Below are 27,444 nucleotides of genomic sequence, written 5' to 3' on the forward strand. Positions count from 1 at the left end.
AAAAAAAAAAAAAAGTGCCTGCTCACCAGCAACTATGTGTATGCAAATTTCTCCACCTCTTCATCAACATTCCTTGCCTGTGGGTTTTGTTAGTGATCTTACTGAGTGAAATTCTTGCTGTGTCTCTCTGATGACAAGGATATTGAGCATCTTTCAGTGGGCTTATCAGCATATGAATATCTTCTTTAAAGAAATGGTATTCATGGTTAGGGTAGCTATATAGTTACATTCTCTTAATGAATGGAGCAATTTGTTCTAACGGTGTTTGTAAATAGGAGATCATGTCCGCATCTTGTACAGCAGTTAACCACTAGGAAGAGTGTATGCAATGTGTGAATTATTGAAACTGTCCTACCAATTTGAAAAAAAAATTAAATTAAAAAAAAGAAATGGTATTCATGTTTTTCATCCATTTATTAACTGAGTTGTTTTGTTCTTAAAAACTCTATATATACTTGATATTGCTTTGAAAATATCTTCTCAGGCCAGGGAGATGGCTTGGTGGTCTAAGTGCCTGCCTGGAAAGTACAAGGACCTAGGTTCAATCCCCAGTACTGCATGCCATGCTGGCCTAATGCCCAGCCAGCCCCTGAAACTGAGTGTGGTGGCACACACCTGTAATCCCAGTGCTGGGGAGGCTGAGATAGGAGGGTCATCACTATAAGTCCAAGCTGTATAGCGAGACCCTGTACCAAATAAATAAATAAAAGATTTTTTAAAAAGGAAGTGTTTTTCTCTCCCCCCTCCCCCCTCCCCTGCTCTCCCTTCCTTCCCCTCCTTTCCTCCTCTCTCTCTCTCTCTCTCTCTCTCTCTCTCTCTCTCTCTCTCTCTCTCTCTCTCTCTTGGCTAGGGATTGAACCGTGTTGAGCAAGTGCTCTACTGCTGAGATATATCCCAACCCTCTTCTTTTTTTTTCTCCAGTACTAGCACTGAACCCAGGGCCTTCACATACAGCTATACCTCAGCCCTCTTTCCACTTTTTATTTTGAGACATGGTCTCACTAAGTCTCTAAATTGCCTGGTCTGCACTCAAACTTTCAACCCTCCTGCTTCAGCTCCCCACAGTGCTGGGATTTCAGCCATGTGCTTACTATGCCCAACTCTTCTCTCCTCTGTGAGTTTCTTGATAGTGTTTGTTGGTTTGGTTTGGTTTGGGCTTTGACATAGGCTCTCACTTTGTGGTATAGGCTGGCCTTGACTGCACAGTGACCCTCCTGCTCAGCCTCCTGAGTACTGGAGATCACAGGCATATACCACCATGCCTGGCTTTTAGAGGTATCTTTTGAAACGTGTAAGTTTTTAATTGGAATGAAGTCCAACTTATGTCTACTTTTTTATCACTTACGCTTTTGGTATCACAAAAATCGTTTAAATCGTTACTTCCCATTCTGTCTATAGAGCAGCCACAATTTGTTAAATGAATTTCATGACTTTCATGTTGATAGCATCTTTTCTTCAGGCCCACACCTGTCCTGGGTTACCCCATGCGAACATTCTGACTGCTTGGCCAGCTCCCCGTGCATCTTCTCACATGCGCAGGCACTATGCTTCCTGCAGTGTTTTTCTCCATCTGGCACAGCAGTTGTCGTTCTCATCCATCAGAACCAGACCTCCCTCCCTGGTGCACCGTGGTTTTTCCTAACGTGGGGTGCTGTGGACACAAGCCAGCCACACGTGTGGTTCAAGTACGCTTGCAAATAACTAAGGGAGAACACAAGTCACTGCATGAGACTTGTCTTTGCCCACAACAGAGGTGCAGTCTAATCTGATTCTTTAGCTGCCTGGGCCAGCCATCTATTATACAAATCTGTATGTGTTTTAGGGTCCCCTAGGAGATGAGAGTCTTTTAAAACTGTCCTCTACTCTTTGTCATCCGGCATAGAATCTTCTCACACAAAGACTTACCAGGCTGTGGCAAGGTCTGTCTCTTGTCATCTACTTTATGTCCCATTCTGCTTCTTCCTCAACAATATCTGTCCTGTGGAGCAGGAACTCGCTTCTGTCTGATCTGGTAATGTCCAAAATATTTGACAGTTATTCCTTTTTTTTTTTTTTTTTTAAATTTATTTATTTATTTATTTATTGTGTGTGTGGCCAGCTCAGCCCACCAGGGGGCGGGGCTGGCTGGCATGTGGTGCTGGGGATTGAACCACGGTCCCTGTGCTTTGCTTAGCTTGTTCTAAGTAGGTGCTTTAGACCACTGAGCCATCTCACCAGCCCTTGACAGTTATTCCTAACACAAAGTTTGTCCTTTAGAGTCAGAGCAAACTCAGGTTCTACAATCTTTAAAGATCAGAACTATATCTCCAATAGAGAGCAGTGGCCCATACCTGTAATCCCAGCACTGTGAGAGGCTGAGGCAGGAGAATCACAAATTCAAGCCTAGTCTGGACAACTTAGCAATTTAATGAGAAATTGTCTCAAAATTAAAAAAAAAACAAAAAACTTTTTCTAAGGTTATGAATGTATCTTTGTGTAAAGGCCCTGAGTTCAATCCACTGTGCAAAAATAATAATAATAATAATAATAATAATAGGAGACAGGAAAGAAAACCAAAAGAAGTGGATCTCCAAACACATACTAGCACTGGCAGTTGCAAATTTGTATAAATCATCATGAATTTATATTTGTTCTTTGCTGTACTGTCAACAGCCCACCCTCAGCAGACCAGTACTTCCTTTGTTGACTCAGGTTTACCTGCCAAACTTTAAAGTAGGCCTTGCTTTTGTTAGGTTCTTCTACGATTTTTAAGGCTTTTCTCATCAAAACCGTTTTCACTTCCTCATATGGCAGGACCCCTGTTTATGTTATTTTCCAGAAACGTGCACATTTTAGGGCTGTGTGTGTAGAGGTCGTCCACGCCCTGGTGGCCAGCGTCATTTCCAGTCCCCTTCCCAGAGAACCCACTCTCTTCCCAGCTTCCCTGGAGTGTACGCCATTGCCACGGTACTCTCATATGATAATATAAAAATAGAGGCTATAGCTTTCGACTAATTTTCATACTCTATTCAGAAGCTATTCTCCAGATCTCCAGCACAGTAAATCAGAGATACATGTACACACCTCTTTTTTTAATGTAACTATAGATTTGCAAAAGTTGCAAAGAAATGTGGAGAGAAGCCCATGAACAACTTCTAGTGTTAACAACTCACAATTATTGCACAGTATACATAGAGCTCTTATTCAGAGTTCACTATTTTTACCTAACCTTGTACATACATGTAGTGTGTACGTGACTCACCGCAATTTTGCCACACGTGTTGTCCTGTGCAACCATTACCACATAAAGACACATAACCCTAGCAACCCTCCCCCATGTTGCTTTGGGGGCTGAGACAGGATCTGGCCTTGAACTCATGGCAATCCTCCTGCCTCAGTCTCCAGACTGCTGTATTACAGGCGCGCACCGGCACGCCAGCCATTCCTCAGTCTTGAACCCCCAGCAACCACTAATTTGTTCTCAGTTCTACAATTACTGCATATTAGTTCACTGTTGTTACATAAATAGAATCATGCAGTGCTTTCCCTTTGAGATTAACTTTCATCACTCCATTTATTTCTTTGAGATTCATCCAAGTTGTAGCTTTTATCAGTACTCCACTCCATTTCATTACTGAGTGGTATTTCATGATGTGGACATTCCAGTTTGTTGTTCACTTTTTGTTTGTTTTTTATGGCATTTGAACCCTGGGGAACTGTTACTTCCCCAGCTCTTCTTTTAAGACAGGGTCTTGCTGAGCCATCAAGCTGCCCAGGCTGGGCTTGAACTTGTGATCCTCCTGCCTCAGCCTCCTAGAATGCTAGAATTTCAGACATGAGTCACTATGCCCAGATCACACTAGGTGTTTGTTTGTTTGTTTGTTTGTTTGTTTGTTTGTTTTAACCTTTCATCCTGGACTGGGGAGATGGCTCAGTGAAATAAGCGCTTCCCTGGCAAAGGCAAGGGTCTGAGTTCAATCCCTGGTTCCACCAAAAAAACAAAACAAAACAAAATTAACCTTTCATCCTTTGAGCATTTGGGTCATTTCCAATTCTGGATTCTTATGAATAATGTGTCTATGGGAATACAAATTCCTAAGTGAAAAATAAATCATTTATCTGTTATGAATACCCAAGTGAGTTGCTGATGATGGCAGATTTTGTGTGTGTGCGTGTGTGTGTGTGTGTGTGTGTGTGTGTGTAGATAAGGTTTTACTATATAGTTCAGGCTGGCCTTGAATTTGCAGTGATCCTCCTGCCTCAGCCTCCCAAGTTCTGGGATTACAGGTGTGTGCTACCATACTCAACTATTTTTATTTTTAAAACCAAAAACCAAGCCATTTGTCAGAATCAAATTTTTTTGTTTTTGAAATTTCACTGTGACTCAACCCTAGAGAGATACTGTTTATCTCTTCCTTACCAGAGGGCTATCCTTCTGAAATCCATGGGAATCAGATGAACCTAGATTCAAATCCTCCTCAACTAACTTTTCTTTCCTTCTCTTTATTGAGTCTTAGCTTCCCTATCTAAAAAGTGATAATTCCCACAACACCAAAGATTTAAGATCAGCATGCTATCAAGCGTTACTTCTGATTAAGTTATCTGATACATCATATTGCCTCAATCAAACTAGCTCCCAGTGCTGTGGCTGTAGCTTAGTGGTAGAGCACTTGCCTAGGTTGAATACCCAATACTGCAAAAAAAAAAAAAAAAAAAAAGTAACACTAGTTCCTCTTCTTATGAACTTCCTATACTTGCTAAGGTAGTGCTTACTGCTCTGGGAAGCAGAAGTGAATTGGTATTTCTGGTGTTCTCTCTCCTAGGTCAGTGAACAATTTCCTGATGACTGGTCCCAAGGTAAGAAAAAAGTTCTTTGGTTAATGTGGATATCAATAAGCTTGAAGGGGAGCCTAGAGAAATAGCTCAGTAGAATAAGTGCTTGTCTGGCAAGTGCAAGGTCCTGAGTTCAATCCCCAGTACCACTAAATAAATAAATAATAAACTTGAGAACTAAAGACAATTTCTTGTGCTACATATTACAGACAATAAAGCTGATGCCCAGGGAGAGTTTGGACACACACAAAGCCACCCAGAAAACTAATGTCAGAGTCCAGAAAAACACTCAGAAGCACTAATTCTGAGTTTTTGGTTGGAATTTCCAGAAATGTCAACAGGCTTCTATGGGATCAGGCTCCAGTCACAAGTCCTACCCAGTGCAGAGGTGGGAATCGGTTCCCCCTCATGAAAGGCTAGAGTTATACTGTGTAAGCTCTGCAGAGAAGTGCGTTTCCAGACCCCAAACCTTGTATTCTCATTATTTACTCATTGGCTTTGTAGTACTGGGTGCACACTAGCCAGCACTCTAGCGCTGAACTACACCCCCAGCCCTTTCTACGCATTTCCCCCACCATCAGGCCCTAATCTCCTCTTCCCCCCAGTTTCACACTTTTGGGGGTGTTCAGCATACATAACCTACTTTGCTCATATCCACTCCCCATTACCTGCCCTTACACCCCACATCCCCTTTATCCTCTCCATCTTTTCTCCTCTTCCTTCTTCCACTTTTTAAAAATATTTTTTAGACTCCGCATATTAGACAGACATGTAATATTTACTTTGCTGAGTCTTGCTCACTCAGATAACATGGATCAACATGGTAATTTCCAGAGCCAACCTTATAAATGACAGAATTTTGTTTCTCTTTATGACTAAATAATATTCCAGTAGGTACATATATACCACATTTTCTTAATTTTTCCAGCAGGCATTATCTTAGTTACTTTTCTTGTTGCTGAGACAGAATACCCAAACCTAAAGTTAAAGAAGAAAAGGCCCATTTAGCTCACAGTCCATAACTGGCTAGCTCCAGGACATGGCTAGCACACGGCAGACAGATGTCATAGAGAAACAGTCCCTGGTATGACAAGGCAGGTGGAAGGCAGCACACAGCAACATTAGCAGCAGAAGCACTAGTATCTACCTTCTTTCTGTTCCTTTTATTCCAGGATATTCATCCTTTGGGTGATGTCATCCACACACAGAATTGGCCTACCCATTTTCCAGACTAAAACCTACACCAAACTCATCAGTGGACTAATTAATAACGACACACCCTTAACCCCAGCATCATCCACCCTAGATTCAGTCACCTCCAAAAAGTCCCAACTTAGGATGCCATGAGGCTTTGGTGGGACATTCAGATATAAGTCACAACAAGCCTTTAGACTGGTCTTATGTCTTGACTATTGTGAACTGTGCCACAATAAAAATACAAATATTCCTGTGGTGTGCTGAACTTAGCTGCTTTAGGCGATGATATAGCTCTATGTTCAGTTTTTTGAGGAACCTCCATATTGATTTCCACAGTAGCCATACTAATTTACATTCCCACCAGCAGCATAGAAGGGTTCCTTCTCCTGTAACACACACCCTCACCAGCATTTACTGCTTTGTATTCTCAATGATAGCCATTCTCATTAGAGTGAGATGGAATCCAAATAGTTTTGATTTGTGCTGTGGTTTATATCTAGATATTTCCCAGTCTCATACACTCATAGGTGGGGCAGATGAGTGGCTTCTGGGATCCTGCAGCTGACTTGCTGTTGGGAGGTGAGACCTGATCAGAAGCAGGTGTGACCTGGAAGGGTTTCTCTCCTTTTCCCGCCTCTCCCTTCATTTGCTCTGCTTTGCCGCCACCACAAGGTGAGCAGCTCTCCTCTACCATGTTCATAGGCCTTGCCAGCCCACAATGGCACCAGCCATCTAGACAGAAACATACGTTCAAATAAGCTTCTCCTCCTTTAAGCTGGAAGTGTTGGGTATTTTGTACAAGCAATAAGAAAAGTGGGGCTGGTGAGATGGCTCGGTGGTCTAAAGCACCTACTTAGAACAAGCTTAGCAAAGCACAGGGACCGCGGTTCAATCCCCCAGCACCACATGCCAGCCAGCCCCCACCCCCGTGGGCTGAGCTGGCCACACACACACACACACACACACACAAATAAATAAATAAATAAATAAAAAATAAGAAAAGTGACTATAATAATTTGCATTTCCGTAATGGCAAAAGATATTAAGCATTTTTCATATAATTTGTATTTCTTTTAAGTATTAACTCAATCTGTCCAATTGTTGATCAGACTATTTGAATTTTGATAAGTTTCCTGAATTTTTTATATTGTAGATACAGTGGTGCCTCAGTTTATGAATGCTTCTGTCTGCAAACAATTCAGTTCATGAACAGAAGCAGTCAGCAATATTTTGCCTCCTTGTGTGAATTCCTCACCTTTGAGGAAATTTGATGTGGTTCATGATCAATTAGGTTTGCAACCAGAATAATGGACAAAATTAAGTTTGTAAATCGAAGTACAACTGTATTAATCCTCTGTTGGAAGAGTAGCTGGTAAAGATTGTCTACAATTCTGTGGGCTGTCTCTTCATTGTTAGTTGCTTCCCCTGCTGTGCAGAAATTTTTTTAACTTGTTGTAGGCTTACTTGTTGGCTTTTGTATTATTTCCTGGGCTACTAAAGTCCTATTCTGGAGGTCTTTTCCTGTGCCTGTGGCTTCAAGGGATTCTCCGATGTTTTCTTTTAGAAGTCTCAAAATTTCAGGTCTGAACACCTAGGTTTTTAATTCATTTTGATTGCTTTTTTTTTTTTTTTTTTTTGCGGAACCGGGGATTGAACTCAGGCCCTTGCACTTGCCAGGGAAGCGCTTATTCCACTGAGCCATCTGCCCAGCCCTTTAATTCATTTTGAAGTGATTTTTGTACAAGGTAAGAGCTAAAGTTCTAGTTTCAATCTGTTACAGTGAATATTCAGTTTCCTCAGAATCACTTGTTTTAAAAAAAATAACTATTTTCTCCAATGTATATTTTTGGCTCCTCTGAGACAAACTCCCAAGGCTGGCCTCAGACACTTGATCCTCTGGCCTCAGTCTGCTGAGTAGCTAGAACAGGTATGTGCCACCACACCAAGCGCAAGATGTTCTTTTCTTTTTTTAAGATGTTATTTTCTAGCACAGTAATGTGGTATGAATAACTAAGAATTCACTAGTTAGAGGACTGGGACTCACTTTGGAGAGGTGGTTTATATAACAAATTAAAGCTAGTGGGAGCTAGAGTCTAATAAAAGTTTCTTTCCTAGTTCTGTCATTTGCTAGCTATGAGACCTGGAGCAGCTTAGTTTACTTCTGCTAAGCTTCAGTTTCCTAATCTATAAACTGGCCCCTATTTCACAAGGTTATCTGTAGTGTTAAATGAGACAGTATATCTAAAGTGCCTATTCCATCACCATTTTGGAGGAATGGGCAAGAAGTTTGGGGTAAATGCCTCCTAAATTCAGCCTGAATCTTTACCCCTGTAGGCCTACCTGATCTACTCCAGCAGTGTGGCAGCTGGTGCCCAGAGTGGAATAGAAGAATGCAAGTATCAGTTTGCCTGGGACCGCTGGAATTGCCCTGAGCGGGCTCTGCAGCTCTCCAGCCATGGAGGACTTCGCAGTGGTAAGAACAGTCTTGGCCAAATTCCTGGGTTCCCTGGCCACAGGCTGTAGATGTGGGGATGGCAGCTTTCTTCCCCTACATCTGTTCTTCTCCTCCCTCTTCTCTGAGGACATCTCCCTCTTCTCAGATCTTCTCTTTCTTCTCTACCTCCACTTTCCTACCTATAGAGTTTTTCTTTCTACCCCAACACTCTCACTGCCCAACAAAGGACTGTGTCTCACCTCCAATCCCATTATGTCCTTGGCTGCCCCATCAGCTAAAGGTTTCCTGACAGACAACAGAAGAAATGGTAGGAGGCCTGTAGGGGTCATAATTACTAATACCTGGTAGCCCCTTCTTTCAGCAGGCTCAGCAGAGGCACTGGACCAGTGAGAACTTGGGCAGGGAAACCAGATCCTCGTAGAGACAATAAATAGGGTCTATGCCGGTAAATGAAAGCTGCCCAAATGGGGTTCTTCTATAAATCAACTGAGCGAGCTTCTTAGAAGCCAGTGCTCCAGGAGGAAGTAAAGACGGATCCTTCACCATTCAGCTTTCACATTCATCTCCTTTGTTTCTTCCTCAGCCTCTTTCCCCACCTAAGTCTTTCATAATCATGTGCATCAACAACAGTGTGGCCACCCAGTCATGAAATGTATGCCAGGAAAGGTGGGAGAAGTAGATGCCTAGGCCAGGGGTGAAGCTGAGGGAGGCACTGGAGTCAGGCGGCTGGGCTAGTACTTCTTTGGGCTCCCATGCCTCCCTCTAACCCTCGGACTCCTGCCAGCTAACAGGGAGACTGCATTTGTACATGCCATCAGCTCTGCTGGCGTCATGTACACACTGACCAGGAACTGCAGCCTCGGGGACTTTGACAACTGCGGCTGTGATGATTCCCGGAATGGGCAACTGGGTGAGTCGCACTTGGATGAAGTAATCTGGTCAGGTAAATTCACTTCCAGGGTGACAGCCCCAGGGAAGTGGGTGTTTCTTCTGAGTTGTGACTAGAGCTAGGAAGGTGGAGTCCAAGGCCAGCCTGGGCTACACAGCCACACTTGGTCATATGAAGAGAATTGTGCTGAGAGAGAACAAGTTGGAGCTTAAATTTTACACTGAAAAATAAGACTAAATGTAGCAATGGGCCCTCTTCTCCAACACAGTAATAACAAGGTAGCTAGAGGAACAAAACCCGCACAGAGCTGTCCAGTCCCGCTCACAATGGGGTGTGTCCTGGCCTTATTTTCACCCGTGCGCTTTGTTCTGGCCTTCTACACTTGGCTCCAGCCTCAGCCTCCATTCTCTCACGACCTCCGGGCTCACCCCTAGGCCCAGTTCGTGCCTTGGGCGCTAGGGAGCTCCCCGCTGCGCGGCAGCTGGCCTGTCAGAACTGGACAGGGCTGCAGCTGGCAGGGCGATGGCAACCACTACCACCCTCAGGACCTGGATGGGATGGAGAGGAGCCCTGGGCAGAGTCACCCTCAGCCCTTCCTGCTGGCCCTACGCCTCCCTGCAAACCCCCACCCCCACCCCTCACCCACGATAGCACTGAGGCGAGGCCCAGCCAAGCTCCCACCTTTCCAGGAGGCCAAGGATGGCTGTGGGGAGGCTGCAGTGACAACGTGGGCTTCGGAGAGGCGATTTCCAAGCAGTTCGTGGACGCCCTGGAGACCGGGCAGGATGCACGCGCAGCCATGAACCTGCACAACAATGAGGCAGGTCGCAAGGTGAGCCTCGCCCACCCGCCTCAAGCCATCTGCAGCACCCACACCACGGCACACTCGGCTCAACCTCCCCTCTCTCGCCAGGCCGTCCGGGGCACCATGAAGCGCACATGCAAGTGCCACGGCGTGTCTGGCAGCTGCACCACGCAGACCTGCTGGCTGCAGCTGCCCGAGTTCCGCGAGGTGGGCGCGCACCTGAAGGAGAAGTACCACGCGGCACTCAAAGTGGACTTGTTGCAGGGCGCGGGCAACAGCGCAGCGGGCCGCGGCGCCATCGCTGACACCTTCCGCGCCATCTCCACCCGCGAGCTGGTACACCTGGAGGATTCCCCCGACTACTGCCTGGAGAACAAGACTCTGGGCCTGCTGGGCACAGAGGGCCGCGAATGCCTGCGGCGCGGACGCGCGCTGGGCCGCTGGGAGCGCCGCAGCTGCCGCCGCCTATGCGGGGACTGCGGGCTGGCGGTGGAGGAGCGCCGCGCCGAGACCGTGACGAGCTGCAACTGCAAGTTCCACTGGTGCTGTGCCGTCCGCTGCGAGCAGTGCCGCCGCCGGGTCACCAAGTTCTTCTGCAGCCGCACGGAACCGCCGCGGGGCAGCGCTGCACCAAGGGTGGGACTGAAGCCCTGAAGGGCCTCTTCTGCCTCCTTTCCGGTTTGTTCTGGTCCTCTGTTAGAGATTCCAGGACTCCTGAGCCCTAAGATCCCGAGGGAAAGACTGCAATTTCCCCAAAGCTTGCCACTTGCCAGAGGGTTTCAATTCCTCTGCACTCTCTTCCTAGAGCTGGATCCGCAGCGTCCTCACAGCCCACAAGTAAGTCTGAGAATTGTGCTAAGCTACGAGCTACTCTGATCTTCCTTGGACTAGGAAATCTAGGCCTTCCGCCCATAGTTCCCTGATGCCGAAGCCTGGCCTAGCAGCGCAGACAAAGCCCAGCATTTCCCTGCCTGCTGTCTGCCGCCAGGCCTGCAACCAACTGAACCTCCTCCTCCAGAGCCTGCCTACTGCTTCTAAATCCCTTCTGTTGACCCACTCCAGAGGGATGGCTGACACGGGATGGCTGACATTTTCCCTCTATTTTTAAGCAGAAACCATGAGGAAACAGGCCTGAGTTTGAAAAGCACACCTTTGGGGTAGGTTCCAGGATATGCGAAGAGGAAACCTGGGCTCCCAAGCCCTGTGGATCACCCCTTCACTGTGGGACTTCACCAGTGCACAGTGACTGCATCAGCCACCCAGAACACTCCAAACGCAGCCACAAGATCAGGGACTTATAAGGACAGGGTCCCAGGCGTTTCCTACCTTTTAAAGTTAGCTTTCCATGTTTCTAGCCTATTTCCTCCTAGCAACATATCTTTACTTTTTCTCCTTCACCAAAGGAGCCAACACAGAGGTAAATAAACCCAATTTCAGGGCTGGGGAGATGGCTCAGTGGAATAAGCGTTTCCCTATCAAGCACAAGGGCCTGAGTTCAATCCCCGGTTCCACAATAAATAAATAAATAAAACAAACCCAATTTCCCTCTTGGACCCTGGTCGGCCCTTTGAAGGAAGGCCACAGGAGGGACAAGCTGGTTCTCAAGAAGCACTGGACACCTTCATTCAATAAGGAAACTTCCTGCCATTAAGCTGTTGCTAACAGGAGCTTCAGCACCTTGAACTTTAACCTATTGCAGTCACTGTAGTATATGCCACCCTCCCACTGCAAGTACTGAACTTGCTATGCAGGGCAGAGGAGTAGGGCAGGGTAAAAGTTACAACCTCTAGGCTCTCTCCTTCCTCCCGCCTCAGCAGGAAACACACCTAGCCTAGCTCAACTGAGGCTAGCCTGCCAAGGAGTAGTAAATTGCGCACACCATCTTCCACTGATAGATTCACTCGTGCTCAGGAGTCAGACCCTTGCTGCTGTGCAGCTTGAGTCTTCCGGTTCCGTGCTCAGAGAAAAGCCATGCAGCAGGGACTTGTTTATGCGACAGAGCTCAACTCCCTACAGCCCGTGGCGCTTTCTGCCTATGCCGACTCCCCTGCTCCGAGCTATCCTGGGCTCCAGGCAGCTCTTCTGCAGAGCTGGTCTGTGCCCTCCTTTCGCAGGGTAGGAGAAGGTACAGAGGCCACAAAACCAATGCTTTGGGGACTGACCAGAATGCTGGCCCAGTACGCAGGCCAGGCCTCAGGCCCCTGGCCCAGCCCTCCAGCTGTTTTGGTCCTAGCTTCCTCGGAGAAGCTCCCCCATCTCACCACAGGGCACGTTTCTCTTTGGTGCTCTGTGTCCAGCACTATTAGCAAAAGGTCTTTTCCTCATTACTTTAGCTCTTATCTGAACCTCTTAAGTCACCTTCCCTGATCAACCAACAGTGTCACTAAGCTGCCCCATCTGCCAGAGTTAACTTGATAGTGGGCATGAAGAAAATGTGGCAAGGGAGCAGAAAATATGAAAGGACGCTGTGGCAAGGTGAAGCTGCACCTAATGCAAAAGCGGACTTGTACAGCTCTGGGGTCCTCACTCCAGGCCAGCACTCTGAGACTTCATGCTGTCAGAAAATCCTGTCTCCCCAGTTGGGGTAAAGGCCAGACCCTATTTCAGGGCCACAGAGAGGAGTCACAGAGCTACCTCAGGTCTGCAACCCCCACCCCACTGTTCACTCAGAAACACTGGAGACAGCGAAACACACACTGGCACCCTCACTCATGGGTCCTTGTCTTACACACAGAAGCCTTCAGTGATGTGGCCAACTCCAGAGTCATGCCTTGGGGAGACACCTTAGAGATCTTATAGTCATACTGGGTGTCCTAGTCACAACAGGTGTCTCGCAGGCTTAGACAACTGCCAAGACTCTAAGCGTCTGGGGTGAGTGCTAAAGCTTGGCACAGCCCTCCTCCTAGGTGTCTCTGGAAGCCCATGTGCCTGTGCTCTGGGGCATCCTGAGAGGCAGGTCCTGAGGAGTGACAAGAATACTGGTTCGGGTGGATAAAAATGCTGTTTCCTTCCTGTCCCTGGCCTGTGATCCTGCACAGAGGCAGGGCTCACTCTTGTGAAAAGAACCCCCACCCCACCCCCAGCTTAACTGGCCTTAGCGAGGTCAGGGCAAAGAGACAAGTCACCCTCAGCATGCTGGTGGTGCTGCTGGTGGTGAGGGAGGGCAGGCAGGGCTCTCGCCTATGGGGGGTCTGGGTTGGTGCCTCCACTCATTCATTTCCTTTTAGCTAACCCGCATTCCTGGGGGAGAAATGTTTATGTTGGCTCCCACAGAGCCAACCCTCAGACGGGAAAGGGGGTAAGAAAGCCTGCCTTAGCAAAACAATATCTCTAAGGAGCTCGAGAAGAGAAAACAGGGGAACAAAATGCCATTAAAATAGCCTTCGACCCCCACTGGAGTCATGAAAACTTCATTTCACATGGTAATCCGCCACTCCGCCCCCTCTCTTCTCACAACACCATTTCGGAAAGTGTTTGGGAAAAGTCTTCCCCGTTAGTACACAGCTCCCTGCAGCTCAGACTTCTCCTTGTGTTAGTTCAGGGCCCCAAGCGGGGCTCTTGCTCCAGCAGCGGCTTTTTTCTCCCCCCCTTTAATTTAAACAAAGACCTCAGAGTTCATCAACCTCCCACTGAAATTCACAGCTGCTGAACAAACTAATCCCCTCTCCCAGCCTTTCTTCCCTTCAATGGGCTCTTGGCTTCAAAGACACTTTGGGAAAGGACTTCGCTAGGGCTCACACTGCTTCATCAATAGAAGTTAGTGCAGGTATTGTCTGAAGAGCAAGTGGCTTTACAAACAAATACTGCCGGACAGTTCTTCCCTCCCACACGCATCTAGCAGGCAGGCCCGGGATCGTCAGCAGGACACCCAGTGCCTTTGTGCAGCTTAGCCCTGACGTGGTACAGAGAAAACTCTAGAGCTAGCATCAGGCATGGATGGACATGGGGACGGACACAAACACCTACCCATGGCAAAGTGACTGGCAAGTCAATCGCAGTGGGTTGAAAAGTTCCTTACCCAACTCCATTGACCTCTTATGTGCCCCAGCCTTTGCCCACCTTACTAGGGTACAAGAGACTTTGAAAGACAGGTAATGGTGAAATAGGCCCCAGAGGAGGCAACCATCAGGAGACAAGTGAACCAACCAAACCAGAACAGTTTTATTGCATTATTAAATCGTCAGTGCATCAAATGCAGAGTTCACAGAGCAAGTAGCCCTGAGTCATGTGGTAGGTGAAGGGGAGAAAGCCCCAAGCCATGAGAAGCAGTGCTAAAAGTCAGCCTTCTGCTAGCACAGCTCCTGTCCATAGGCAGGCTGATCACCACAGACTGATCAGCCTGCGACTGGGCCAGGCTCAGACACATATGGTGTCAAGGGCTCTTCCCAGGAGGCTGGGGTCCCTCTGCTCCCGTTTGCTAACCCAAAACAGCTCCCAGAGAAAGGCAGTTCACCCTTCCCTGTCCTCTACTCTAACCCCCCTTTAATAATGGCACTCAAGAAGTTCCATTTAAAAGGGCATCTGGAAGATCAAGGATCTTTCAAGGTGTGCAAAGCAGCTCTCAGGGAATGCAGGCCTAAAAACAGAAAGTGAGAGGCAGGGAAAAGGTAAGGTCAGGCTCATACATCCCAGAAGGGAAGAAGAAAAGACCTGCAAGATGGGCCACAGCAAGGGCCAGCCAGAGAGCATGGGAAGTGGGGAGCTCCGACCCCAGGCCTGCTTTGCCAGCCCCACCCCCTGGGCACTCTGAGAAGACAACAATTGAGGCTGGGCACCTGTAACCCCAGCACTTGGGAGGCTGAAAAATAGGAAGGATCACTACAAGTCTGATCTGTGTAGTGAGACCCTGTAGACCTGTACTAAGTACATTAAAAAAAAAAGATGGGTCACAGCAAAGGCACACTTGGAGGAACAGAGTATCCTTGGGGGTGCCCCAGGGCAGGCTCTCACTGCTGCACTCAGGAAACAAAGACCTGGCTCTCCTGCCTGCCCTCCCCAGAGCACTCCTTGGACAGACCCCAGGTCCCTGGCACACGAGTGTGGAAGGCAGGCCCTCAGCTGGCTGGCACCAACCCTACAACCTCACAGGCTAGAAAGCAAGGGGAAGGAGCTGGGAAATAAACCCCACCTGGAGAAGGCACGTGATGCAGAAGTGGCTCTGGCAGGAGGCTGCCTGGCTCAAACTTGTAGCTTACATGCAATGGTGAGGACAGCCTTCAGGACAGGCATGAAGCTGGGACACCTCGCTGACGCTGCTGCAGCCCACCACCTGGGCATGGATCTCTAGGCCCTGCATGAAACGTCCTGCATCCACACACCAGGAAACTTCATGGAGTCCAGCCACAACGTGTGGTGAGAGCTGTGGAGGGACTGACCAAGGTTAGTGAGCCACCTAGCCCCACCCTGGCAGCATAGGTTCCAGCACACAGTAGGGCAAGGCATATTTGTGGGCAGGGGCAAGCCCAGGAGGGGGAGGGCACAGGGCAGGCATGCTCAGGACTTACCGTCCTCTCACACAGCTGCTGGTAGAGACCTTCCAGGCGCTGCGCTGCCTCCTCCAACTTCCTTTTTGTCTTCTGCAGACAGGAAAACTGATCCTGAGCCAGCCCCTAGGCCTACACTATACAGGGTAGGTTAAGGCTAGCAAAGCTCATTGCTACTTCCCTCATTTCACACAGGAAGGAAAGGAAGCCCAGTGATGGCCCTGGCTCACTAGCAAATGAATGGCAGCACTCCTTCTGGCTGGCCCACCCACCTCCCTGTCCTCCCTGCTACCCAGGAGCTGGACTTGGAACTCATTCCAGCTGCCTCCCACCTCCCTACAAGCACCCAGGAAGATGAGCTGAAGTCAGTATCTTCAGGGACAGTCAGGGAGCTGGCCACTCCCAAGCTGTCCTGGAGCCAGCTGAAGGTGTGAGAAGAGCCCGGCAGAAGGTCCGTGCTTACTAAGTCAGCTGCAGGCAGGGAGCAGCGCTGGAGAAGCGCCTCAAAGCTGGCCTTCAAGGACAGATGTGCTGGGGGCAGCTCCTTCCTTTCCATCTTCTTAGGAGACAGGAGCTGAGGCTGCTGATGAAGGAAGGAACATGGGACTCAGGGCCATCCTGTTCCAAACCAAGCAGGGCAGAGCTTGGCCCCTCTCCTTCGCTGCAGTAAGGATGCCTTCAGCTCCAGGATGATGCAACTTTGAAGAATAAGGCCCAGCTCCAACATCCCCTCTCTGCCACACAGGGAAGAACACTCTGCCCCGTCACCTGCAAGCTGAGTTGCCCTGGAGCTCCAGGGAGTGTGTGCCTCACACTGGAGACAGGGATCTGTGCTGGAAGGACCTGGTTTGGCTCTGGGCTGAGTTCCTAACTGCAGCAGTGATTGGTGCTGGAGGCATAAAAGTCCAGACAGCTAAAGTGAGGAAAAAAAAAAAAAAAAAAAAAAAAAACCCACAGGCATCTGCCTCTAGGCAGAGAGGCTCCAAAGCTCCTGATTTTGGCAGGAAACAGGATACCGGATGAAAAACAGGGGAATGGGAAGCCAGGTGAATGTGTACAGGAGAGAAAGAGTAGCTCAGGGCAGGATAACTGGGAGAAGAGGGAGGTCACCCTAAATACAGGAAGGGTAGAGCTGAATTCTGTATGGAACCAGAAAGCGGATCACTGGTAAGCATCTGACGGGGTAAGTGAAGAAAGATGCACTAACCTTTTTACTCTAAAAGTTTCCCCTGGAGGCTGAAGAATCTTTCCAGGAATATTGAGGTCCTATAAAACAAAAAAAATATAGGTTTTTAGGGGTATGGTCAGGAACACTGGAAAGTTTAGGTTTGAAAGTTTGAGGGAGTGGGGTAACGTCAGGGGCGGTCACGCAGTGTAAACAGAAACGGCTAAGCTATGTGAGTTTGTGTAGGCTATCTCCGGGACGCCATGAGCCAGCTCCAGGATGACTATGACCCCTATGCAGTTGAAGAGCCTAGAGACGAGGAGCCAGCTTTGAGCAGCTCTGAAGATGAAGTGGATATACTTTTACATAGAACCCCTGACCAGAAACGAAAACTCATCAGAGAGTGTCTTACTGGAGAAAGTGAGTCCTCTAGTGAAGATGAATTTGAAAAAGAAATGGAAGCTGAGTTAAATTCCACCATAAAAACAATGGAGGACAAGTTGTCTTCTCTTGAACAGGGTCTTCCTCGGGAAATGAAAAAGTTGGAATAGCTCCAGCAAAGTACTATGATGATATATATTTTGATTCTGATTCTGAGGATGAAGACAAAGCACAGGTAAACAAGAAGAAAAAGAAGAGGCAGCACAGGATTCCAACGAATCATGAATTGCTGTATGATCCTGAAAAAGATAATGGAGACCAGGCCTGGGTTGATGCACAGAGAAGAGGTTATCATGGTTTTGGACGACAGAGGCTACGTCAGCAGCAGCCAGTTCCCAGTACTGATGCTGTCTTGAATTGCCCTGCCTGTATGACCACTTTATGCCTCGATTGCCAAAGGCATGAATCCTACAAAACTCAGTATAGAGCAATGTTTGTGATGAACTGTTCTGTCAACAAAGAGGAGGTTCTAAGATACAAAAACCCAGACAACAGGAAGAAAAGACGGAGCCACAAGAAGCTCGGCTCTAACCAGGAAGATCGGGCAGAGCAGGCAGAAGCTGAAGAAATCTACCACCCTGTCATGTGCACAGAATGCTCCACTGAAGTGGCCGTCTATGACAAGGATGAAGTCTTTCACTTTTTCAATGTCCTAGCAAGCCATTCCTATGTAGTGCAGTTGGCATTTCATTGTACAGAACCATGTAAAGAAAGCCTTGTGGACCAGTTATTCTTCCCTCCAGCTCAGATTACTAAGTGGTGTTGAGCCTTTACTTGAGGAAGCAGTATTTATCTGTATAAAAAAAAAAAAAAAAGACACTCATCAGTCTTCATCTTTCCTCCCTTTTTTGTTCAGTTTTACCATGAATACTGGTGGAACTGAGTATTCATTTTCTTCTTGGTGGACATTTGGAAATAATGGAGCTTTTTACTTATTAAAGCTCTTTAGAATTTAAAAAAAAAAGTTTGAAATTTTATTTTAGCTAGAGACCCCTACCTCCCTGCACAAATCAGCTAGTCCCAGCAGCCATTCTCCAGCCCAAAGGGACCCAGTTCATTGGCTTGAGAGATAAGACTCTGTGAGTAGTGGAGGAGAGGGAAGGAAAGGGAGAGAACAATCTACAGCAGGAAGTGTGAGAGGGAGACTGACCTGGAGGAGTCAGGGTGCTCGTACACCACACAGCACCAGGATACAGAGCACCTGGTCCTCCAGGGGCTGCAGCAATGGGAAGCCGACAGGAGGGGCTGGGAGCACAGGAGCCAGAGGAAGTAGCCATGGTGTCTCAGACAGGGAGGCAGAGCAGGGCTGAATCATGTCCAGAGGTGTAATGGGTAAAGGAGGACCAGGAAGAGGCCATGTTTTGGGAAACCCCACAGGCTTTGGAACTTGTGCCCTTTGGCCTCCTGACAATTGTGGCTCAAACAAAGCTAAAGCAGAACAGAAATAGGTCATCTGCCACTGAATTTCAATTTGGGAAAGACTCAAGACACATCAGGGAAGAATAGATCAGCGATAACAACATAAGCCAAATATGGTGATACATGCTATCCTGAGTCCAGGATCAAAGCCAGCCTAGGCAACACAGCAAGACCCAGTCTCAAAAAAAAAAAAAAAAAAAAAAATCAAGCCAGGTGCAGTGGTACACACTTGTAAACCCAGCACCTGGGATGCTCAAACAGAAGGATTTCTCTGAGTTCGTACTACACCTTGAGATCCAATCTCAAAACAAAAATTCAAACCAGGGAGTGGTGCACGCCTGAAACCCTAACATTCAGGAGACTGAGGCAGGAGGACTGTGTGTTCAAGACCAGGCTGAGCTACACAGTGAACTCAAGGCCAGCCTACACTATATAGCAGAGAGATAACTCTGAAGTCTCGCACTTCCTTCTGTGGGTTATTCTCTCCATTGTCTTGAAACCTTCTACCTCAAAAACAAAGAAAAAGAAAAGAAAAACCAAAAAACAGAACCCTAAAGCTGAGAATAATAATTAACACACATATATAGAGATGTATAATTTTCTAAGTACTTTTAGCTATATATCTTTTTTTATCTCAAAAAACAATCATATCGAACCATTTCAGGGGCCAGGGAGATGGCACAGTAGAATAAGCGCTTGCCTGGCAAGCTCAAGAGCCTGAGCTTAATCCCCGGTTCCGAAAAAAACAAAAAAAGAATCATTTCAAAAAAAGCATGAATGCTTTTACTTAAGAAACAGCATTAAAAAATTTGTAATCTACTAGGAATTAAGATTTCCAGCTCTCTCAAAAACATTTTCTTTACATTTTAATTAAAAACCAAAACCCATAAAGGAACCGAGGGTCATACGGGCACGAGCAGCATGCATGCAGGGCCCTGCCGCTCCTCCACGCTGGCCAGATGAAGCTCCACACACTCGTAGGAAATTCCTTTTCAAACACACCGTTGTGGGGCTGGGGAGATAGCTCGGCAGTGTAAGTGCCTGCCTGGCAAGCACAAAGACCTGGGTTCAATCCCCGGTACCACATGCTTGCAAACACCATACCAAGCCAGCCACCAAAACCTGGCATGGTGGTACACGCCTGTAATCCCAGCACTGGGGAGGTTGAGACAGGAGGGTTACTGTGAGTTGGAGCTACGTAGCAAGACTCTACACTAAATAAATAAATCTTTTAAAAATACATTTGGGTATGCATGTGCACGCATGCAGGGGTGTGGGTGTGTATGCTTGTGTTTCTAGAGATGGAACTTCATTTGTGGTAGAAACTGCACTACCACTGAGCCTTATTCCAGCTCTCAATCTCTCAAGCTACTAGATGAGAGGAAGACAAGTCCCCCTTGGACCACTGACTTCTGTGCTTGCAGCAGTCCACAGGGACTTAAGGGCAGCCTTCCTGAAAGCTTTACTTTAGTAACTTTTATGTCTGGATTGCACATCCATAGATTGAACCAAGCATGGAAAATAATCAGAAAAAAAGTGTGCTGACCACGAACACTTTTCTTGTCATTATTCCCCAAACAATTCAATATCACAACTAATATAGCACTTACACTGTTTTAGGTATGGTGAGTAATCTAGAAAGGGTCTAAGGTGCACAGAAGGCTACTCACCTGGCCCTGTCTCGGAGCCCACAGACAAAGTCCTACCTGCCTGGGGCCCAGAGGCCAAGGCACCACCTACAGTCTGCACACCAGAGTGCTGGTGAGGGCCTCCAGGAGGGCCACAGGGAGGGCCAGTTGCTGAGGGCATAGGGACCACTGAGATGTGGCCCATGGCCTTGGAAATGGGAAAAAGAGAAAAAGGCAAGCTCTTACAGAGGGTAGGAGCTGAAACCAGAAAAGCACAACAGAAAATTAGTGAAACAGAAAATAGTTCTTCGGATAAAATCAGTATACTGCTACACAGACTGATAAAGACAGAAAGAGCAAGCCAGGCATGGTGGTGCACACCTGTAATCCCAGCTACTCTGGCTGAGGCAGGATTCCAAATTCAAGCCAGCCCAGGCAATTTAGCACAACCCTTTCTCAAAAGAAAAAACAAAGGGGGGGGGGCGGCTGGGGTTACAGCTCAGCTCTTAGTACCAGGAGAGGAGGAAAAAAATAGAAAGATAAAAGATATAAACATGAAATAGGCCCTAAAGCCATTAAAAGGGCAATAAAGAGCTATGCAGGGTGACACATGCCTGCATAGTAATCCCCACACTGTTGAGGCTGAGGCAGGAGGATTGCTTCGAGTTCAAGGCCAATCTGGGCTACAAAGTGAGCTCAAGGCCAGCCTGAACTACATAGTGAGACCTTGTCTCAAAATAAAATAAAATAAAGGAATATTCATATTACTTTAAAATCATAAATTTGACAACTTTGAAGAAACAGACCAACTCCTCAGGTATAACATACCACCAAAACTCAGCCAAAATGAAAGGTGAGCTGAGTTGTCCTATAATTATTAAGAAATATAATTTGTAACTTAAAATTTACCCCACACCAAAAAGCATCTCCAGCCTGGCTGGTTTCATTGGACAATTTTATTAAACATTCAAAGAATCAATATGAAGTTGATATAATTTTTTTTTTTTTTATGTGTGTGTATGTGTGTGTGTGTAACCAGCTCAGCCTACCAGGGGGCGGGGCTGGCTGGCATGTGGTGCTGAGGGATTGAACCTCGGTCTCTGTGCTTTGCTAAGCTTGTTCTAAGTAAGTGCTTTAGACCACTGAGCCATCTCACCAGCCCCAATAAGGATTTTTTTTTTTTTGTTTTTTGTTTTTTGTTCCTCGAATGCCTTCAGGGCACTTTTGGCCAGCGGGAGAGTTGTGAGGTTCGAACTCCAGCAACCTGAGGCTGACAGTGTTGTGGAAGCAGCCACTTAAAGGCCTGAGCTAGGGCCAGGCCCCCAAAGTTGATATAATTTTTTCCAGAACACTTAACTCATTTTATGAAGCCACTACAGATGTTATCCTGACACTCAAACCAGACCATGTACAATCCTGGCTACTCAGGAGGCTAAGGCAGGAGGATTGTGGTTAGCCTAGGCAACAGTATTTTGTTTTTCAAAATACTAGATTTTTGGGCTCAGGACTTAGCTTAGGGTAAAATGCTTCCCTAGAATGTGTAAAAGACCCTGCATTTGATTCCTAGCACTATCCAAAAAAAAAAAAAAAAAAAAGACAAAGCGCAAAACTACAAATCCATACTCTCATGAACTTAGACACAAAACTCCTTATTAAAATTTGGGCTAAACAAATCCAATAATGTATACTAAAAAATATATTCCACAACAAAGTGAGATTTACTCCAGGTTATGTAAGGCTGGTCTAATAAACTTAAAAATCAATTAGTGAGGGCTGGTGAGATGGCTCAGTGGTCTAAGGCACCTACTTAGAACAAGCTAAGCTAAGCAAAGCACAGGGACCGCGGTTCAATCCCCAGCACCACATGCCAGCCAGCCCCGCCCCCTGGTGGGCTGAGCTGGCCACACACACACACACACACACACACACACACAATAAATAAATAAAAATTAAAAAAAAATCAATTAGTGAGCCAGGCATGGTGGCACACGCCTATAATTCCAGAATTTAGGAGGCTGAAGCAGGAGGATTGCCACAAATTAAAGACCAACCTGAGCTATATAACAAGATACTGTATTATATGAACTAATACAGAAAAAGAAAACCTGACAAGTTCCTGGGCAAACAGGCATTTTGGAAGTGAGGGCAGGGCAGCTGTACTGGAGGAACGCCCTGAGCAAGGGCTTTCAGGAGGGAGCGCTCTTCCCTGCCCACTCTGCCACAGGAGAGCGCAGCACGCCTCCCCCGTGGACACAGCACAGCTCCACCTTGGCACCAGACACCAAGCCTGCTGCTGGCAGTTCCTGCGCTGTGCTGCCTCCAGAACACGAAATACAAATTCCTGTTCTTTGTCAACTCCCAGTCTGTAGTTATTCTGTTACAGCAGCACACTGCCTCAGCCTCACAGACAGCACCCACCAAAAAACCTACACCTAGTAGCACACTTCATGTGAAGCACTGAATGTTTTTTCTCTGAAACTGGAAACAAGACAACTACTTAACCTAACACTGGAAGTCCTCATCACTGCAGTAAGGCAATAGAAAGAAATTGAAGGCCCACAGTTTGGAAAGGGGTGCGGGGGGGGAGAGAGAGAGAGAGAGAGAGAGAGAGAGAGAGAGAGAGAGAGAGAGAGAGAGTCTCACTCACTCCATTTATCCCTCTATGTGAAAATGCCTGCATAGAAAATTGCAAAGAACCCACGAAAAACTCCTAGAACTAATAAGTGAATTCAGGAAGGATAGAGGATACAAGATGACCATACAAAAATCAACTGCATTCTATTTGCTGACAAAGAACAATGAAAATCAAAATAAAACTTGTAAGGGCTGGGGAAATAGCTCGTAGCTTTAAGCGTAGCTTAAGTGCCTGCCTGGCAAGTGCAAGGTCCTGAGTTTAATCCCCGGTACCCATCCAACCCCCCAAAAAACCCAATAAACAAAAAAGTATAATATTTGTTTTCAAGGTGCTCAAAATAAAACTAAATGCTTAAGTTATAATAAGAGAAAACAGTGGGCAAAGAATAAACCCGGGAGCTGGGGAGATAGCTCGGTGGTCTAAGCACCCGCCTGACAAGTGCAAGGACCTGGGTCTGATCCCTGGTACCACATTCAGGGATACCATGGTATCTGGGTGCACTGTGCCAGCCACCAAAATCAGGCACGGTGGGACATGCCTGTAATCCCAGCATGGGGGGGGCTGAGACAGGAAAATCACTATGAGTCTGAGCTGCGTAATGAGACCCTGTACCAAATAAATAAATAAAGATTTTAAAAGATAATAAAAATAAACGTGGACCCAAACTTCATGTCAAAAAACAAAATGTATGCTTAATATAGAAAACTATAAAATTTCTATACAGAACATGGGAGAAGATGTAGAAGGATTAAGCAAAGACTTGATATCAAAAGCATTATATGTGAGAAATTTTATAGACTGAACCTCATAAAATTAAAAACTTGTTCTCTGTGAAAGCTCCCAGTAAAAATATGAAAAGATAAACCAGTCCTGGTAATCCCAGCACTATAGATGCTGAGGCAGGAGGATCACCTCATATTCAAGGCCAGGGGCCAGGGAGATGGCTCAGTGGAGTAAGCGCTTCCTGGCAAGCGCAGGGCCTGAGTTTGATCCCCAGTTCCGCCAAAAAATAAATAAATAAAATAAAATGTTATGTTAAAAAGAAAAATTCAAGGCTAATTTGGGCACATCTTGAGTTTAAGGTCAGCTTGAAGTACATAATGAGACCCTGACTCAAAGCTCCGAAAAAGAAAAACAAAAGATGACACAAATTAGCAATTGGGATAAAATACCTCCAAGTCACATATCCCACAAAAGACTTATATCTAGAATATAGAAAGAACTTTCAAAACTCAACAGTGAAAAAAAAATCCAATGAGAAATTGGGTAAAAGACATTACAGCCATGTCACTGAAGCGAGTACAGAAGTGCTGACAGACAATATTTTCAAAGGAATGAATTGGTGTCGCCTTCGCCACAGTCTCCCGGATCTGGGGATTGAACACAGACCCTTGGGCTTGCCCAGGAAGTGCTTGTTCTACTGAGCTGTCTTCCTGGCTCTGACAGACAATACATGAAAAGATATTCCACAACATTCACCATTAGAGAAATTCAAATTAATGGGCTGGTGAGATGGCTCAGTGGTCTAAAGCACCTACTTAGAACAAGCTTAGCAAAGCACAAGGACCACGGTTCAATCCCCCAGCACCACATGCCAGCCAGTCCTGTCCCCTGGTGGGCTGAGCTGGCCACACACACACACATAAGTAAAAATAAAGATAAAAAAAGAGAAAATGTTTTTTTAAAAAAAGAACTCAGTCATGAAAACAAATTATTGGAATATATAAATGGATTGAGCCTGAAAGAATTCATGTTAAGTAAGAAAAGCTCATCTGAAAGGCTATATATTCTGATGAGAATTCTCATCAGTTCCTTTTATGTAACAATACTGAGATAATTGTAAGGCTGGAGAACTCTGAGTGACACCAGCGTAGGGATGCGGATAGTGTGGGCATGAAGGTACAATGTGACAGTACTATTACATAAGACTGTGTGACAGAACTACATAATTATGGTCAGAGACATATAAATGAATACATGAAATACATCATCAAATCTGAATCTATGAGTTACAGCAGGGCTCCCCAGTTAGAGAAATGACCACCATGTCTGAAGGAGCCAGGATGCACAGCAGAAGGTTAGCAGAGGGCAAAAGTGAAGAAAGCCACATCTGTATTCATCGGTGCACCCCAATCCTCATCCCCACCTGAGCTCTGCCTCCTATAGATCAGTAGTGGCATCAGATTCTCCTGGGAACAGAAATCCTGCTGTGAACTACACATGTGAAGGGTCTAGATTTCGAGTACCTCTTGAGCATCTAATGCCTGATGAGCTGAGGTAGAGCTGAGACAGTGATGCCAGCTTTGGGGACTGGATGCAAAATTACAAATAGCAGAGAGGTCAAACAGAAACTACAACAACTTATGGTTGTACTATTACAGTACAGAAAGAGGCAGAAAGGTCACTGCCTTGCAGAAACTTGTATCAAACCCTATCAGTGCCAGGTGTAGTGGCACACACCTATTAGGTCCAGCCCTCAGGAAGCTGAGGTATGAGGATCATCATGAGTTCCAGGTAGTCTGGGATACACAGTGAGTTCAAGGCCAGCTAGACTGAGACTGTCTAAAAACATCTATCAGTAAGTGGCAAGTGACAAGCTGGTCTGGTGGCAGGCTTTATAGTGGCAAGTGAGTTGATGCATTCAGTTGTACAGCTGTGCTGATGGCAGCTTTAAGTCAGAATCTGACACTTATTGTACTATGTGTGGCTTGCCTGTATCTTATTTACCAACATTAGAGTCACAGGACTATGCACATCTTTGAATGACTGCATATCAGGAAAACAGAATTGGACATTTGTGTCAGTAGGCATGAGTGGAGCAGCTGCCATAAGTGAAGGCTTTCTGGTCTCACTACATGGGTCAGAGGTCACTTCTGAACATAAGGCTCAACACCGTGTCATTCACAGACAAATAGTGTGGCTAGCCAAAAAAATCTCACCTAAACTAACATTTCACAGGATGTGATTAAAATTATCAGTCACAGTAGAGAACTTCCCCTAACTCACATCTGTTCATGCGGCTCTGTAAGATGGACACAGAACACACAGGCCTGCTCCTACGCACAAAACTGAGATAGCTTTCTAAGGGTAGCTGTCTTACTTTTTCATTGTTGGGACAAAACATCTGACAGTTAAAGAATGAAAGATTTATTTTAGGTCACAGTTTCTACAGGTTTCAGTCCATAGTCAGCTGGCTCCAAAGCAGGGTGGCACAGCAAAGGGGCAACACAAGGAAAAAGTCTGTGGCAGGTGTAGTGGATTTCTAACTCATGGTCAACTTGGAACACCTAGCTGAACTGAACTAGTGTGGTACTGGGTGTTGGAGGCCCACCTGAGGACTCTTGCCAACAGCATAAGAGGCAGAACTGAAGCTGTTGGTAGGCTGTTAGGGAAACTGTTTGGAGAAGCTGTCGGAAGAAGCTACTGGTTCTTTGAGCTATTCTGCTGAAGGACCTTGTCATTCTGGCTTTCCTGATGTGCTTGGCTGTCCTTGTCGGAGGAGGAGCTCAGGACCTTCGCTGTCACTGAGAATGCCTACAGTTCATTCTATGGGGGAGGGCCTCTGGTCCTCATCTTGAGCATCACTTTCTCGATGGAGAGGGGAAGATGGTACACTTCTCAGATTCATGGAGAAGCTTGTCATGTTGGCTTTCCTGACGGAAGTCAATTTTTCTCATTACTGGAGGAGCTTGGGATCTCACTGTCGCTGAGAATGGCTGTGGTACTTTTGGGGAAAGGTCTGGTTCTCACCTTGAACATTGCTTACTGGCTGCTAGTACAGATCCTTCATCCCACTTGTTAGCTTTCACCATTAACCTCTGGGCCTTTCCAGTGCAGATCTGTGAAGTAGGCCTGCCTGAGACACTGTCATGTATTCTAGGCCTCCATTTGGACTTGCGAGAGGCATTGTTATGGGGTCTAGGTTTTCAGCTGGACTCATGAGGACACTACTGTGGGATCTAGACCCTCAGCTGGATTCCTTAGTCTTTAGAGTGTGTACAGATTTCCTGAACTCTTTGTATGTAATTCTTTGAGTGACTCATTATAAAATCATCTTACAAAATGTGTCCTGTATTGTATTATTTACCTTGCAAAACCCCAAACCATGACAGAGGACTGGCAGAAGAAAAGCATCAAGCAGCAGCAGCAGCAGCAGCAGCAGCAGCAGCAGCAGCAGCAGGCCTCCCTTTCCCTTTTATTTCATCAAGCCTACAAGTCCTTTGGGTGGTATCACAAATACCCCGAGTGGGCTTTCCAAATATCCATACCCACAGCTATGCTAACCCAGTCAGAGGACTAATTAACACACTCTTAGTCCACATTTTTTTAGAAGAAAAAAAATCATCATTTTTAATCAAAGCACTTTTGATTCATGTATATCCATTACCAGGATCTGATGCAATAAGCAAGTAGCTCTTAAATTACATGAGATGGGGCTGGTGAGATGGCTCAGTGGTCTAAAGCACCTACTTAGAACAAGCTTAGCAAAGCCCAGGGACCGCGGTTCAATCCCCC

The 27,444-nt window shown here is 46.4% G+C and overlaps 2 protein-coding genes and 1 pseudogene across 2 annotated transcripts in view; 2 read left to right on the forward strand and 1 right to left on the reverse strand.

Moving 5' to 3' along the window:
- Wnt8b (Wnt family member 8B) overlaps positions 1-10,875 on the forward strand; it is a 26,406-nt gene extending 15,531 nt beyond the window's left edge. Inside the window, exons 2-6 of the mRNA XM_004631434.1 lie at positions 4,803-4,836; positions 8,344-8,482; positions 9,249-9,374; positions 10,043-10,185; positions 10,267-10,875. Coding sequence (XP_004631491.1) covers positions 4,803-4,836; positions 8,344-8,482; positions 9,249-9,374; positions 10,043-10,185; positions 10,267-10,812 — 988 coding nt within the window. The 3' untranslated portion in view covers positions 10,813-10,875. The remainder of the gene's footprint in view (positions 1-4,802; positions 4,837-8,343; positions 8,483-9,248; positions 9,375-10,042; positions 10,186-10,266) is intronic.
- A 4,461-nt stretch (positions 10,876-15,336) lies between these two features.
- Sec31b (SEC31 homolog B, COPII coat complex component) overlaps positions 15,337-27,444 on the reverse strand; it is a 42,910-nt gene continuing 30,802 nt past the window's right edge. Inside the window, 7 exon segments of the mRNA XM_012514790.1 lie at positions 15,337-15,393; positions 15,395-15,517; positions 15,663-15,734; positions 16,105-16,221; positions 16,410-16,510; positions 16,513-16,554; positions 20,373-20,502. Coding sequence (XP_012370244.1) covers positions 15,337-15,393; positions 15,395-15,517; positions 15,663-15,734; positions 16,105-16,221; positions 16,410-16,510; positions 16,513-16,554; positions 20,373-20,502 — 642 coding nt within the window.
- LOC111816842 lies at positions 16,990-17,603 on the forward strand (annotated as a pseudogene).

Source organism: Octodon degus, unplaced genomic scaffold, assembly GCF_000260255.1.
Source record: "Octodon degus isolate 3935 unplaced genomic scaffold, OctDeg1.0 scaffold00042, whole genome shotgun sequence".
In the NCBI taxonomy this organism is placed as follows: Eukaryota; Metazoa; Chordata; class Mammalia; order Rodentia; family Octodontidae; genus Octodon; species Octodon degus.